Consider the following 13184-nt stretch of genomic DNA (forward strand, 5'->3'; position numbering starts at 1 on the left):
GTGTATAGATGTCGATGGGGGAGATTTGAGGGCAGAGTCCTCATAACGTAAGGGCGGGAGCTTATAATTCCTCCTTAAGCGTCTTGGAAGTAATTAAGCCGAACTGGTCTGTCGACACATTACGGATCCTAGTCAATAATTTGGGGACAATCGAGACCGATAGTGCTCCCTACCCGTTCGCTCATCCAGAGAGCTCCTGACCATGTGTCGGCTGGAGCTGTTTTCCATTTGAATCGAACGAGGGACGTACAGGTGTCTTCATACTTCCAATAGAGATAATCGGGACCAAGGACCCCGCGAAACAAGAGCGATAGGCCCTTCGGAGCTGACTGTCTGGTTTCATCTCATGCATAGAAACCATTTTTCCCGCAATCACCCTCTGCAAGGGAAAGCCATGCCATGGAACGACCGGCGTTCGTCCACGCTCGAGATCTTCAACGACCCGAATAAGCTGGCAGTGAAGTCCATTCCGGTAGGTACTCTCGAGGACTCTTCAAGCCCGTCTCCTCCGGTCCTGAATGCTCCTCCGTGTTGTCTTTCTTTATCTTTGGAACGCCGTCTCCCTAATGAACCCGGCGATCTCCAGCGGGCCACGAGGGGCGAATCGGATAGTCTTTCCTCCGATCGGACGGCCGCCTGCCACAAGTTTCTCGGTATCTTCCGATCCGCCCGTGCAAGTCACGTCATCATCCTATTTTCTCCTTGAGATAACTCCTGCTTGGCATTGAACGACGAACGGTGCTAGGAGATGAGTCCATTCGTGGCTTTTTTTCGTAAGTCGAAACGAGACTTCTTTCTCCCCTCGTCGGACTGAATAAGCCGCAGACTCCGCAGACCCACGTCATATCTCCTCCTTTCTCGTCCCGAAAGCCTGCCGGAAGAAGTTTCTATTCCCTCCAACGTCTGTTCCCTTGGAAACATATAACTGGGTCCGTCTCCGGTCGAATTCTGATTGCTCCATCTATTGGTCTGACAACGGCAGACCGTGACAGTCCTTACGCGGATCATGCCCAATGGAATGCGCGGGTCCCGGCACACGGGAGAAAAACTCTTCTCCCTGCTTTCACATTCAAATTCGCCCGATCCGGAGAGCTTTTTCCAGGAGGGATATCGTCCACTGCGGATATCGAGAGCGACCGACGCTGAGATCCCCGGAGCAGCGGGTCTGCTCTAGGGTCATTATATCGGCAATCGCTCATCTGAGTAGCGATTCGCGCGAATGTCCCTCGGGGAAAATTCCGTGCGGCAGAAGTCGCTAGAATGAATCTATCACCGATCTCTCTCCTGATTGAATAAAATCGCCTTCGAAAAACTCCCGTCTGACCAGAGCTTCCACTGAATCTCAGGGCTCAATTCAACTGGCGACAATCGATACGGAATTGTCACAGCGGATCAATGGAAGAGAGGACCGAGCCTTCCCACTAAATGAGCAACAGAATTTAACGTTCAATCGCTTTCGGAATCAGAATTCGGTCTTGGCGTCCAAGGATTACTCACGAACGGTAATTCGTGCATAGCCTTAGATCAACACCAACGCATACGAGCCGATGATGCGGCAAGCGACCTCCGATGCGACTGGCCGCCATTCAATCACTAATTTATAGAGACTCGCTTCCGGAGCGACTGGTGAAGGTCCGCACCATTGAAAATGGAATCGAGATTAGGGAGACTGCGAACCTCGATCCGAGAACAACGTGTTGGACGGACTAGAAATCGAGGTCAAGAATCGGGATACGCCGGTGAGTGTAGCTGTGTACGCCGCCGAACGGGGTCCCCGAATGAGGTCAACGATTCCTTTTACTTTTGGTTCATTTCTGAGCTCGAGCGAGAAACTTTCGGAAATCTGTGATATCCGGGAGCTCCAGGAATCGGCCAGATATTCAAGGTCTCCCCGAGCAAACACCCACAGACACGAAACCCATCTCTTCCGACTTCCATTCAATTCACAGAGGATTCTACTTCGATAACTTCAGGAAAACTGCCAGGGAGACATTCCCCATATTCGCCGGAAGGACTAAACTCTGAACGGTGAAAACGGTAGCCGTAATTCCCTGTAATCGGCTAGCGAGCTCCAACTCTTCTCGGACTGAGAATGCAGACGGACGTCACGTTTATCTATTTTGCTGCTTTTGGATTAGCGTTTCCGTTCACTAGCTTCTTACGACTCACCTCGGATTATGAGTACGTTGGGAGCTCAGAACGATTCCCCGCAGTGGAGTCAACTGTCGATGAATCCCTCGAGCGAAATCAACAGCTCGAACACGAGTTGTCTCTAACTCACTGCACTGAAAGTATTCCTCTTGTCAGCCCACGGCCGCTCAGCTGATACTTCTTCTTTTTTGTCGTTGTTCCACCGTTGCTAGGACGACATGCTTGACGTCACTAGCAGAGAAATAATTTTGAATGTCATCCGGCGGCAGCGATGGATTTGCAGGACATTCGTTCAGAGATCCATTTACCCGAGGTACCTGATCGCCGCAGTTGCTTTCCAGGTGGCCACCTGTAGAGTGCGCGCACTTTTCAAACGTGCGTTCAAACCAAGATGGCGGCGCGCACACCAGCTGCTTCAAAAACAGCTGTCAAATTCGTGAGGTTTCGCTGCTGAAATAGACCTGAAGATCGTCCCGGACGTCCTATAGGAGGGAGTTGCCGTGCTCCACCGGATTCCGTGGATACAATGCTCCCGGAATGTTTTCGATCCAGAACAAGGAAGGATGACTGTACGCTCTGTGTGGGCGTTTGATCACAATAACTTCAGCAACAATAACAGTTGGCGCACAGCTTGATGTGAGACGGAGCCCCGAGACGTCGAAGCCGGATCGGAGACTCTCCACCGCTCGTCTCACCGACTGTTTACCGATGTCATTCCGTTCGAGATGGAGTTTGTGGTCTGTTTAGTACCTCTTTACGTGATGCACCGGATACTGCCGTTTGCCTGTGCCACCTGTATTGGAGTCGCGTGTTATGTTGTTGTACGGAGATATGCATCGCGTCCCATGCATTCGAAGCTCTCGTGTCTGCTACACAAGCTTCTGAGAGCGCTCCGGGCCCACTGCGAAAATCAATCGTTCTCACCAGAGGAGCTCTGTCCCGTCGCGAGCATTTATCAGAACTCGGAGCCGCACACGCTGTTGCTGACTCCGGAGCTACACACGGAGGTTGCAGGAATCGTTGACAGCATCCTGCAGGGTTTCATCCAGCCGTGGTTTCAGCCCCTGTCCGGCGTCCAGGAGTTTCCCCGACACGTGGAGGGAATACTCGAGGACACATTCCTGGAGCTATCGCATAAGCTGACATTTATCCACCCGTCACGAGCGCTGCAGTTGTGTCTCGAGACTCTGAGTGGCCACCTGCAGCACTTACCGCGCTGTCAACAGTCCTCCGAAGCACTGGGTCCGGACCATCCGGCGGCTATTGATCGACACACTGAATGGCTTTACTTGGAAAGCCTCACTACGTGCGCGTTACGGCTCGTCGAGCCGGGCGATGTGCTCAGTTCGAGAGCCACACATATGTTAATCCTCCACCTGATCTGCCGCGATGTGTTCCTCCCGTTGGTAGACCTCATATCCCGACCTCAGGTCATCTACTACCTCATAGTTGTTCTCTGCACCCCTCCGCCGGCGGAAATTGGCGAAGAACTCGACACCACACCGAGTGTCGCCTCCGCCGACGATGAACTCGACGGTGTCGATCAGATAGCTGAGGAACCCAGCGTCAACGATCTCCTGGACGCGCTCGTAGCCGCGAAGAAGCCCACGCTGTCTCGCACGCCCCGCAGCAGCCCCATGCGGATACGGGCATCGGTCGACATCGAGCGAGCCGTCGAAGCCGACAACTTCAACGATAGTTCCTGCCTACATAAAATGAACATCACGAAAACCGAATCGCGCAGCGAACACGGCAAAGGAGTGTACACAGTCTACTGCATTGAGTATCAGCCCCGATTGACGGGTCCCACGTACAAAGCGAAGCGTCGCTTCAATGAATTCCTAAACCTCCAGACAGCCCTCAGTAGAATGGGCAAATACGATCAAGTGCTCCGCGGCATCAAGGGCCCGTCGAGGTGGCTGGCCAACCCGTTCATGAACGATAAGAAAAATGTCATGAATCGCGTTATCTATCTCCAGAACTATCTTCGGCAACTCTCCGCCATATCGGACATCGTTCGAACTCCACAGTTCCAAACATTCACGGGGATGATGGGCGATCCGAGTACTTTCTTCACCGGCGGCATCAACTCGGGCCACAACCCCCTACGGATCGATCGCATGCTGGCTGAGGGGGTCCGCGGAGCCCTCGATCTTTTCAAAACAGCTCTACCGAATGAATCTTCGAGAGACCTCACCGATGGGAATGTTGTCTCGGGAACGCCGACCCCCCCTTGGTTTGAAGTGACGCTCCACAGCAACATCGAAATCAAATACGACGTCGATGCGGGAAACCGAAAATTGCGTCAGGCCATTTTCAATTATATCGACAATTTCGATCTCGCCTCGTCTCCGGAGTTCTCTCCCGTCCATTCTCAAACGCCGCTGCCGGGGAGCAAGCCGGAGTCGGAAGAGATGCGAGACTTCCTGGACACCGAAAGCCTGAAAATGGCATTCAACTCGTCGGGTCGGGGCTCTTCGCAAAACTCTCAATCGTCCACTATCGCTGATCCTTTGACTAGGGCGATTTTGGACGTCATAACTGTCGCGCTGGAGAACCATCAGAGTTCCCGTTTCACGTGTCTTCTGACGAGTTTCGAGGGTCTCGTCGGCGGGCTCTTCGAAGAATGGCTGAACGAGAAGCTAGAAGAATGTCTTTCGCCACATAACTGTGCCACGGTCCTGCACAGACTCCATCTGCTAATCAGCGGACTCGCCCAAGGTATGTGGGGAATGAGTTTTCCTATTCGGATTCCACGAATCCCCATCCGAATGTGAGGTCTACCCGAATGATGGCTGCGAATTGATATTCAGATGCTGACATGTTTCCGGCATAAAATTCTGACGAGGAATCTCTATACAGGTGGTGAGGTTTCGCCAAGCGAGCGAACATTGGAAGAGGCCCACGAGGCGATCCGGAACCGCTTACCTCCTTGGACCCTCGCATATCTACCGGTTGACGAATTCATCCTGAGCATGCTGGAATCCGTCAAAGAGGAGCGTTTCAACCGGGCTCTCGTCTACAAGCTCGCGGACGCCTTACTGGATCTCCTCGCGTCTGTCGACAACATTGAAGCGTGGACCAGATAGAATTTAGAATGGAAGAAGAGTTCCGAACTAGTCCCGTAGATCGGCTCGATATCAAGTTCCTGCCTTCCTGGATGGAATCAATGAGAACCACAATCATCAATTAGTATACGAATTTTACAAGAGTATATCTGCATTCCGTGTATCGACAAGGATCACTCGTCGTATAACTTAGATAATCATCGTGGGGATTCCGGTCTGAACATTGTGAGGCAGAAACATTTTGCCGTGGGAAGAGAATCAGCGGAATCCATCTATTTTCAGGATGACAGGAGACGTTATATGACAGGTCTTGTTTTACGCTCTCTGCTGAGTCAGGCGTTGTTGTGATACGAGCCAGATATCTAATTCTAAGCAGGGGATTGAGACCAAAGACTGGTTGTTGTGGTGTGAGTTATGGACCCGATTGTTTTCGACGCTGTTGAATATTCGAGAGAAGTCGTGGCGAGCGAGAAGGGTTGAACCGATCCCCGGACGCCGCGGTTATTTGGAAAAGGGCTGATGGCGTCATCGCCAGGACATGCAGCCATTGGATGTTAACCAGAGAGATATTATACATACATCATATACATACATCAAGGATCCTCGTGTACACCTTTTGTGAAGCCCTTCCAGTTATGATGGGCGAACCAAAATGGTGAAAGATCGGCCATCTCGGCGAGAGAGACGTCGGCAGTGCCATAGTCTAAGTCAATTATGATGAGAGTCTCTCGCTTTGAACTTGGCTGATTCCGAATCAATCGAACCCTCGCATATCAATCGGGGGCGGCCTTACCACGAAGGTGAGCAGTTCCCAGCATTGTACCCGCTGGGGCTATCGACGACCCGATACGGCTGACTATTAAACATACAATAGTCTTCCTCATGTGAGCATGTTCCCGTCCAAGATGTAGAATCGTGTCACGAGGCGAGTGGATATAACCGTGGGTATCATAGTGGAGCATTTATTTTCGAATCCAGACGAAGAATCAGGTTCCGCCAGGAATTTAGCTCACAAATGAAACTCGTCATCGGAGTCATCGAATTTTAATCCCGCGAAGAGGCGGAAGTTAGCTTAAGCTGCATGGATTCAAGACTGTCACATTGTTGCCCTCCCGATAAACGATGATGTATCCGCATGCGGCGATGCGAAAGTTTAAATTAAAGAAGGACGTATAAGATGTCGAGCCTATTATATTCGAACGGGGAGTTTTGCCGTTCTAGCTCATCTGGAACGGCCTGAAATTCTTGAGGAGAAAGTCTCTTGTTCTGTTCGGAGTTTTTTTATTAGTTTCGGATGTATCAACAAAGATCGAGCTAGCCCGACCGTCGCGCGTCAACTTAACCGGTTCCTGAGGTTTTCAAAGTACTTCAGTTTCGCCAAACTCTCTGACGCCTCGCTGAGTTTCTTGTTGGCAAAGTGCTCCTGGAGTTCTGCCATCGCCAATTCTTCGAACTCGGCGATCTGTCCAAGCAGCTCCTCCCTCTTCGAGTCATCTGCTCGATCGATTTCCTCGTTGAACTCCATCATCTCCAGAAGGAATTCCTGTGACAGTTGCACTTCGGCCAACGATATGCCTTTCAACTGCGAAAAAGTTGCTGAGTATCACGATCCACCCATCCATCGGAAATCGGATTCGAACAAATATCGCAATTGGAGTGATCGAGTCATATCAACGTTAGCGTATGATTGCACGCACCTGCAGCAGATAGGTCGCTCTCTGGATTGGCTTGAGCAAGACCTGGTAAGCTTGATTGACTAGTGCCGACTGATCTGCCGAAAAGTTCTTCTCTTTCTGGGGGAGAGGATCAATTGAGGGGCTTCCGTAGATCCACTGCTGTGAAAATTGATGGGAGACTTCCACTGAACGTTCAATGATGTCGACTTACCTCCGAGCAATTCGCGAATTTGTCCGGATGCAGAACTCGTTGCATGTCTCTGAACCTCTTCTGCAGGTCTTGTGCTCTCAAGGTGAACTTCTCCTCCTGATGCAGAACTTTGAAATAATTGACCTCTTGCTGAGGAGGCTGTATCTTGCCGCACTGGGAGCAGATGACCTCTTGTGAAGCCGCGTTGCACGACCAACACGAGAGCAAGCGTCGTAGTTGCCGTGGAGTCAACCAACTCCTCACGAACAACATCCTGCCGTGGTTTAACGACGCCCAAGCACGTACTCGTGAAAAATCATTCTGCGAACACGGAGCACTCTCTGTGAGAGCAGAGGGGTAGCGCGGTCATCAGCTGTTTCGGCTCTCTGACCGCCGATATGCCGAAAGCCTCTCTCGCTTTCTCCTCCGGCGATCACACACGCGTGGGAAGGGAGAGAAAGATCCGAGCTCGTCCCATCCCCGCGAGCATTCTTGCTCACGAGGTGCTCCGAGACTATAATTACAGTTTCCTCTATCAGCAATACTTCTGCAGCGTTGATGGATCCGAGGGTTCGGATATCACAACACGCTCAATTCGAAACTTCCCGCCAGCTAGCCATGTGTTATGCGAGGCTGTTGCTCTCCCCATATTTGACAGCTCGACTCAATCTTAATGCTTAAAGGGAGCTGTAGGTTCCAAGCTTTCTCGCAGCCTTCTCAGGTGAGAGAGCTGGGCAGGAGAGCGTCTTCGGGTTCCCCGAAATCGAGCGCTCCGGCTCGAAGAGTCCATCGGTTGTTTTTCCGGGGGACCGGAGGGTGTCTGTCACTCTTTTTAGACCATAGGCATTGCGGAATCGCTCTAGGACTTCACGAACTCGTGCGAAACTTTGCACTCCGCTCGCGCAAGCCGTCAGAGTCTCCCGGGAATTTTCCAGCTCAGGGAGCGGTCCGAATGCTCTCCGTCTCATTTTCGTGCCAAATAATCTGCTGGAGAGTGAACTAGTGTCTGAGTGAGTGAAAGAGAGTATCTCCTGGCAATCTCGTTGTTCCACAGATATCCCGATGGAAGTCTGCCAGCCGTCTCGCACTGACGACAGTCTCCAGTAGTCGCGTTTCGGTGCCGGCGAGCTCTACCGGCGGCGTCCATTTCGAAAATGGTTCTCCGATCGAAGATCGTCGAGTGCGTGCCAAACTTCAGCGAGGGCCAAGATGCTTCGGTTATCGATGCTATATCGACGGCGATCCGGCAGACGACCGGCTGCACTCTATTGAATGTGGATCCAGGCGCATCGACCAACCGCACCGTGTACACTTTCGTCGGATCCCCCGATGCCGTCATTGAAGGCGCTCTCAGTGCCGCCCGAGTGGCTCACAGACTCATTGACATGAGTAAGCACAAAGGAGAACATGCCAGGCTCGGTGCTCTGGATGTGTGTCCCTTCATCCCTGTCCGCGGAGTCGAGATGGAGGAGTGCATTTACTGCGCTTGTAAGTTCGCCGAGAAACTTTCCTCCGAGCTCCGAGTCCCAGTTTATCTGTACGGTTACGCTGCGCGTCAAGATTACCGGCGAACTGTACCACAAATCAGATCCGGAGAGTACGAAGGGCTGGCCAACAAACTCGAGCTGCCAGAGTGGAAGCCCGACTACGGACCGAGTGAATTCGTACCGAGCTGGGGAGCCACCATGTCCGGCGCGAGAAAATTCCTCATCGCCTACAACGTCAATTTAATCTCCACGAAAGAGCAAGCTCACAAGCTGGCGCTCAACATTCGAGAAGATGGTCGGGGCCCCTCTCAACCAGGCATTTTCAAGAAACTCCAAGCGGTCGGATGGTGGCTCCAGGAGCACAACATCGCCCAGGTGTCCTGTAACATTCTGGATAACGATATAACGGCATTTCACGAAGTTTTCGAGGAAATCACAAAGCAGGCAACCGAAATGAAATTACCGGTTACCGGCTCTGAGATCGTTGGCCTAGTACCCCTGAAAGCGATGCTGGATGCGGCCGAATACTACATTAAAAAAGAGAAACTCTTCATACTCGAAGATAACCAGAGAATCCATCTCGTCATCAACCGGCTGGGTCTCGCTTCTCTCTCCCCTTTCGTGGCGAAAGAGAGAATTATCGAATATATGTTGGACGACGATACTTCAGATTTGCTCATGCATAAGTCGGTGAAGGAGTTCGTCCATCAAATCGGCGCTCGGACCGTGGCTCCAGGCGGGGGCACAGTCGCAGCGGCCTGTGCGACCATGGGCGCGGCTTTAGCTGCAATGGTCGGAAAACTCTCGTATGGTCGCAAGGCGTGGGAGCACCTCGACGAACCAATGCGAAAACATATCCCAATCGTTCATCAGGCGATGGAGGACCTCATGCCGCTCATAGACGCTGATTCCGATGCTTACAAGGGGATCGTCGCAGCCAATCGACTTCCGAAGACTACAGCGGAAGAAGAAGCGATGCGGGAAGAATCTATACAGGCCGCCGTGAAACACGCGATACACGTCCCACTATGTCTTTGCCGTACAATAGATAAGCTGTGGCCGACGGTTCGCGAATTAGCTAAAATCATAAATGTTGCCTCGCGAACCGATCTGCAGGTAGGCGTTAAAGTTCTGGAAACCGCCTCGTTCGGCGGTTACTTCAACATTCTCACGAATTGCGATGATCTCGCCGATGATATCATCCGACGCGACATCATAGCCGAGGCCGAACGGCTCAAGAATAATGCGCAGGCCATGTGCTCCACAGTCTTGGGCATTCTCGACCACCGGGCCAAAACCGAACTCAGCCAAAACTAATCCATCGTGTTGCGTGGGAGGAGCTTCTCCCAAACTTACGGAAATACCGTGCGGGAGAGTTTCCCGACTCGCTACACCGTACTTATGACCACGAGACGAATACATTGAACCGCTACACTAACCTGCATTTCGTACCTCGCTCTACATTCTCAAACCCTCAACTTCATCGTCGCTGTGATTCGCGGTGAAGCGTGCCTTCAGAGAGGATTCCACTCTTACACGACGCATTTATCTACACGCTATCGAACGGATCATGTGATACACTTTCCTCGCGATTCGTGGCTTCTATGAGCCAGATATCACGTTTGACAACTCAGAGAAAAATTAAATAGGTCTTCCCCAGGATTGTGACGACTGACACTTGGATCTGCACTCGCCACGCAATAAATTATAAACGAGAACCCTAGCAACAAAAAATATCCAGGGATCGATGTCACTCGAGGCTCTACGGTAGAGGGAGCGAGATTTTGCTTCCATCTGTCATGTCTGTTTCTTAGTTCCCCCTCGAATGTGTCGAAATAAGGCTGAGTCATGCTGAAAAATTCCGGGAGGCAACTGGTTGCGGGTGACAGAATGATCCGTGTTTAACTCTTTATCTCATACAGCTTATATATGAGAACATGGAGGCCGCTCCAGGACATATTGTGGAACAGCGAAAGATATTAATCCCAATTACACATGTCCTTGATTAATCCTTCGACGAAACTTGGGTTCAGAATACCGTGATCAGCGAGCTTAGCTAAGGCAGCAATTACGTGGGAAATACTGAGAGCAATTAGTCAGTAACACCCCAATATCTCAACAAGTCAGTGGTTTGCGCTTCTGTTTCTCTTCATCGAATATGCTGAAGATTTTTGATCTTCGCCTGAGCTCAATAAAATGAGAGACGACGGAGAACCGTCTATTTTGCCGCGGAGGGGGAGCACGAGACTCCAGGATCGAGGATCCAAGGTGACTAACTCATGTCTGGAAGCTCGCTAACTGAAGGAGGAAATCGTGCTGCTTTCACAAGTTTAATCAATCCGAGGAAACGCTCAACTGTATTTACGAGGAACTGTGACGTTTGCCTTTCGGACTCTTCGACTTCTTCGCCGCAATAGACATCTTGGTCGGCAGCGACTTTCTCGCCGAAAGCGACTTGTTAGTCGGAGTCTTATCGAAAACCTTTCCCTTCGGTGTTTCCATAGATGAACTTTGCTTCATCTCGGTGCTCGGGGTACTACGCTGTGGTTGTCTCAGACTTTTCGTCTTTCCCGTGGAGTTCGGTGTAGCAGTCTGAGGAGGTCTCGGCTTTTTAACTCTCTTCACGGTGTTCGGAGGCCTTTTGAAGTGGATGTCCTCATCGCCGGAATCAATCAGCGGGGTGTGTTCCACGCAGAGCTGTGCGCCGCGTCACGGATTCGCCGCCGATCGCCGCCGCCGAGACCGGGGCACGGCGCACGACGGCGCAGCGGCACGCCGGCGCGCCGAGCCCGACTTGCATCACTCTTTATGGGATAGAAAAAACATGAAAGAGTTCACGAGACACAGTGAAATTCATACAGCGCATAAGCGAATAACTCGGAACGATCCAGAACAGGCTGCGAAGGATTGACGGAAATCGAAGCAGTGAGAAAACACAATGACTCACTGTTTTTTGTGCACATCGATTACTCTCTCGGCCCCCTAGGAGAGATTCTCTCCTTGGAGCATCGGATCGTTCTAATTGTTCGGGGTGGTGATTTCCGAACGTTGAGCCCCCAAACACGCGTTGTTGGGACGGCTGATTTTCACGCTTTGGTAGCGCTAAGAGAATGTGTGGGACTCGTGGGTCTTTGAAGTGTTGCAATCTATCTCTCCCTGGCGCCGAAGTTCGTAACATCGGGTAATGATCACTTCGTATCTGTCGATCAACTCAGGTGCGGCGTATATTTGGTCATCTCATTTTCACTCCGGAATGAAGCAGAGCCAGAAAAGGTTTTTTTGCAAACTCTGTCTCGAACAGAAGGAGATACTCTGCGGTCATGGTCAAATCACGAAACCCTGCTCAACCTTATTGCTCGCCAGCATCCAAGTGTGACGGAGACAGGTAAACGATCGAGCACACTGCTGGAGTCCTGGGAGACGTCGTTTCGAAGAAGGAAGCGTCTGTGCCCGCTAAATCTGAGAGGGCAAGAAAGTTTAATCTAGCCAGGGATCTCGCCATCTGGATGAGCGAAGATTTACTCCCCTTTTTCTTCGTCGAAGCATCAGGGCTGCGACATTTCTTCTTGCGCAAAAAACTCGTCACAGACGCTTCGGAGATTCCCGGGCGCAAGACTATATCGAGGGGAGCTCTGAATGATGCTTTCTGCCATCTCAAAGAAATCATCACCGTAGTGATACCTCAAGTTTCATGTTTCGACCGAAACCTGGACCGACAGATACCGTCAACTTCCCTACATCACTGTCGTCGTCCATTATTTGGACGAAAGTTTCAGATTAAAATGCATTCCTCTGAAAACAGATCATTTTGCCGGACATCATACTGGTCCCGCCATTCTGGATGAGGTAATCGCGACTTTGAAGGACTTCAAACTGGACGAAGAACTCATTGTGAACTCAAGAATGTCCCCACTAAATAGGCTTTTGTCTGCAGATTATTTGAGTCAGCTGCTACCTCCTACGAGGTTCTCAATGAGGTCCTGAGGAGGATCGGATCCTACGAATTCCCTCTGAGGATGAGGGAGATGCGATTACTATCATCGCGAAGCACTATAGAGTGAGTTGCATTTGTCGCCCTTCGCAAGTCGGAAAAAGCTCTGACGATATCACAGACTTCAATTACGATTTATGCGACCTCATGCAGACATTCTATGGGGAAAAACTAGTTCGCAGCTCCGCACCACTGCAGCCCGGGCATTATTTCAGGTAATTCTCGATCTCATGCTTCTCATGCAGTCATTGAGAAAACCCTCCATCGACGTAGTTGTACTCGGCATAATTGACGTGGATGAGAATCTCCGAAAATTGGGAGACGAGATCACTGCAGATTTGAAAGATGACGGAATCAAACTCCGACGAGACCTGGCAAATGAGTTACGGCGCTGCTTAACAGCGAGAATGCGACCTTTCCACGACATGGAGCTTCTCGGAGCCGTGTTGGATCCCGGAATGAAAAATATCTCGAGAACCAAAGCAGAGATACCGGGTGGGAATGCTGCGGACTTTCTACTGAAAGCTATCTATGAGTATACGGATGTGGCAGACGAACGTGAGGATGACGTTTTGATCGTGCATCGAAGTCCTCTTAAGAAGCAAAGATCTTCCCAAGTGA

At 51.1% G+C, this 13184-nt stretch overlaps 4 protein-coding genes across 4 annotated transcripts in view; 2 read left to right on the top strand and 2 right to left on the bottom strand.

The window, feature by feature from the left end:
- Kat60 (katanin p60) overlaps positions 1 to 2238 on the bottom strand; it is a 35627-nt gene extending 33389 nt beyond the window's left edge. The window contains exon 1 of the mRNA XM_029113161.1: positions 2170 to 2238. The gene's annotated coding sequence lies outside the window, so the exon portion shown is untranslated. The remainder of the gene's footprint in view (positions 1 to 2169) is intronic.
- A 638-nt stretch (positions 2239 to 2876) lies between these two features.
- LOC100900617 (sorting nexin-19) lies at positions 2877 to 5337 on the top strand. The gene is made up of 2 exons (XM_003738987.3): positions 2877 to 4872; positions 5014 to 5337. The coding sequence occupies exons 1-2, from the start codon at positions 2877 to 2879 to the stop codon at positions 5238 to 5240; spliced, it is 2223 nt and encodes a 740-aa protein (XP_003739035.1). The 3' UTR covers positions 5241 to 5337.
- A 1139-nt stretch (positions 5338 to 6476) lies between these two features.
- Hsc20 (iron-sulfur cluster co-chaperone protein HscB-like protein, mitochondrial) lies at positions 6477 to 7358 on the bottom strand. Its single transcript, XM_003738988.1, has 3 exons — positions 7107 to 7358; positions 6917 to 7012; positions 6477 to 6801 (listed from the first exon to the last, which is right to left on the bottom strand). Exons 1-3 carry the CDS (start codon positions 7356 to 7358, stop codon positions 6553 to 6555), a joined length of 597 nt encoding a protein of 198 aa, XP_003739036.1. The 3' UTR covers positions 6477 to 6552.
- An 881-nt stretch (positions 7359 to 8239) lies between these two features.
- LOC100900907 (formimidoyltransferase-cyclodeaminase-like) lies at positions 8240 to 9889 on the top strand. Its single transcript, XM_029113164.1, is given in 3 exon segments — positions 8240 to 9012; positions 9066 to 9105; positions 9107 to 9889. Coding segments are annotated over 3 exon segments (1596 nt in total).
- The last annotated feature ends 3295 nt before the right edge of the window (positions 9890 to 13184 follow it).

This window comes from Galendromus occidentalis, unplaced genomic scaffold (genome assembly GCF_000255335.2).
Source record: "Galendromus occidentalis unplaced genomic scaffold, Mocc_1.1 scf7180000076381, whole genome shotgun sequence".
NCBI lineage: Eukaryota > Metazoa > Arthropoda > Arachnida > Mesostigmata > Phytoseiidae > Galendromus > Galendromus occidentalis.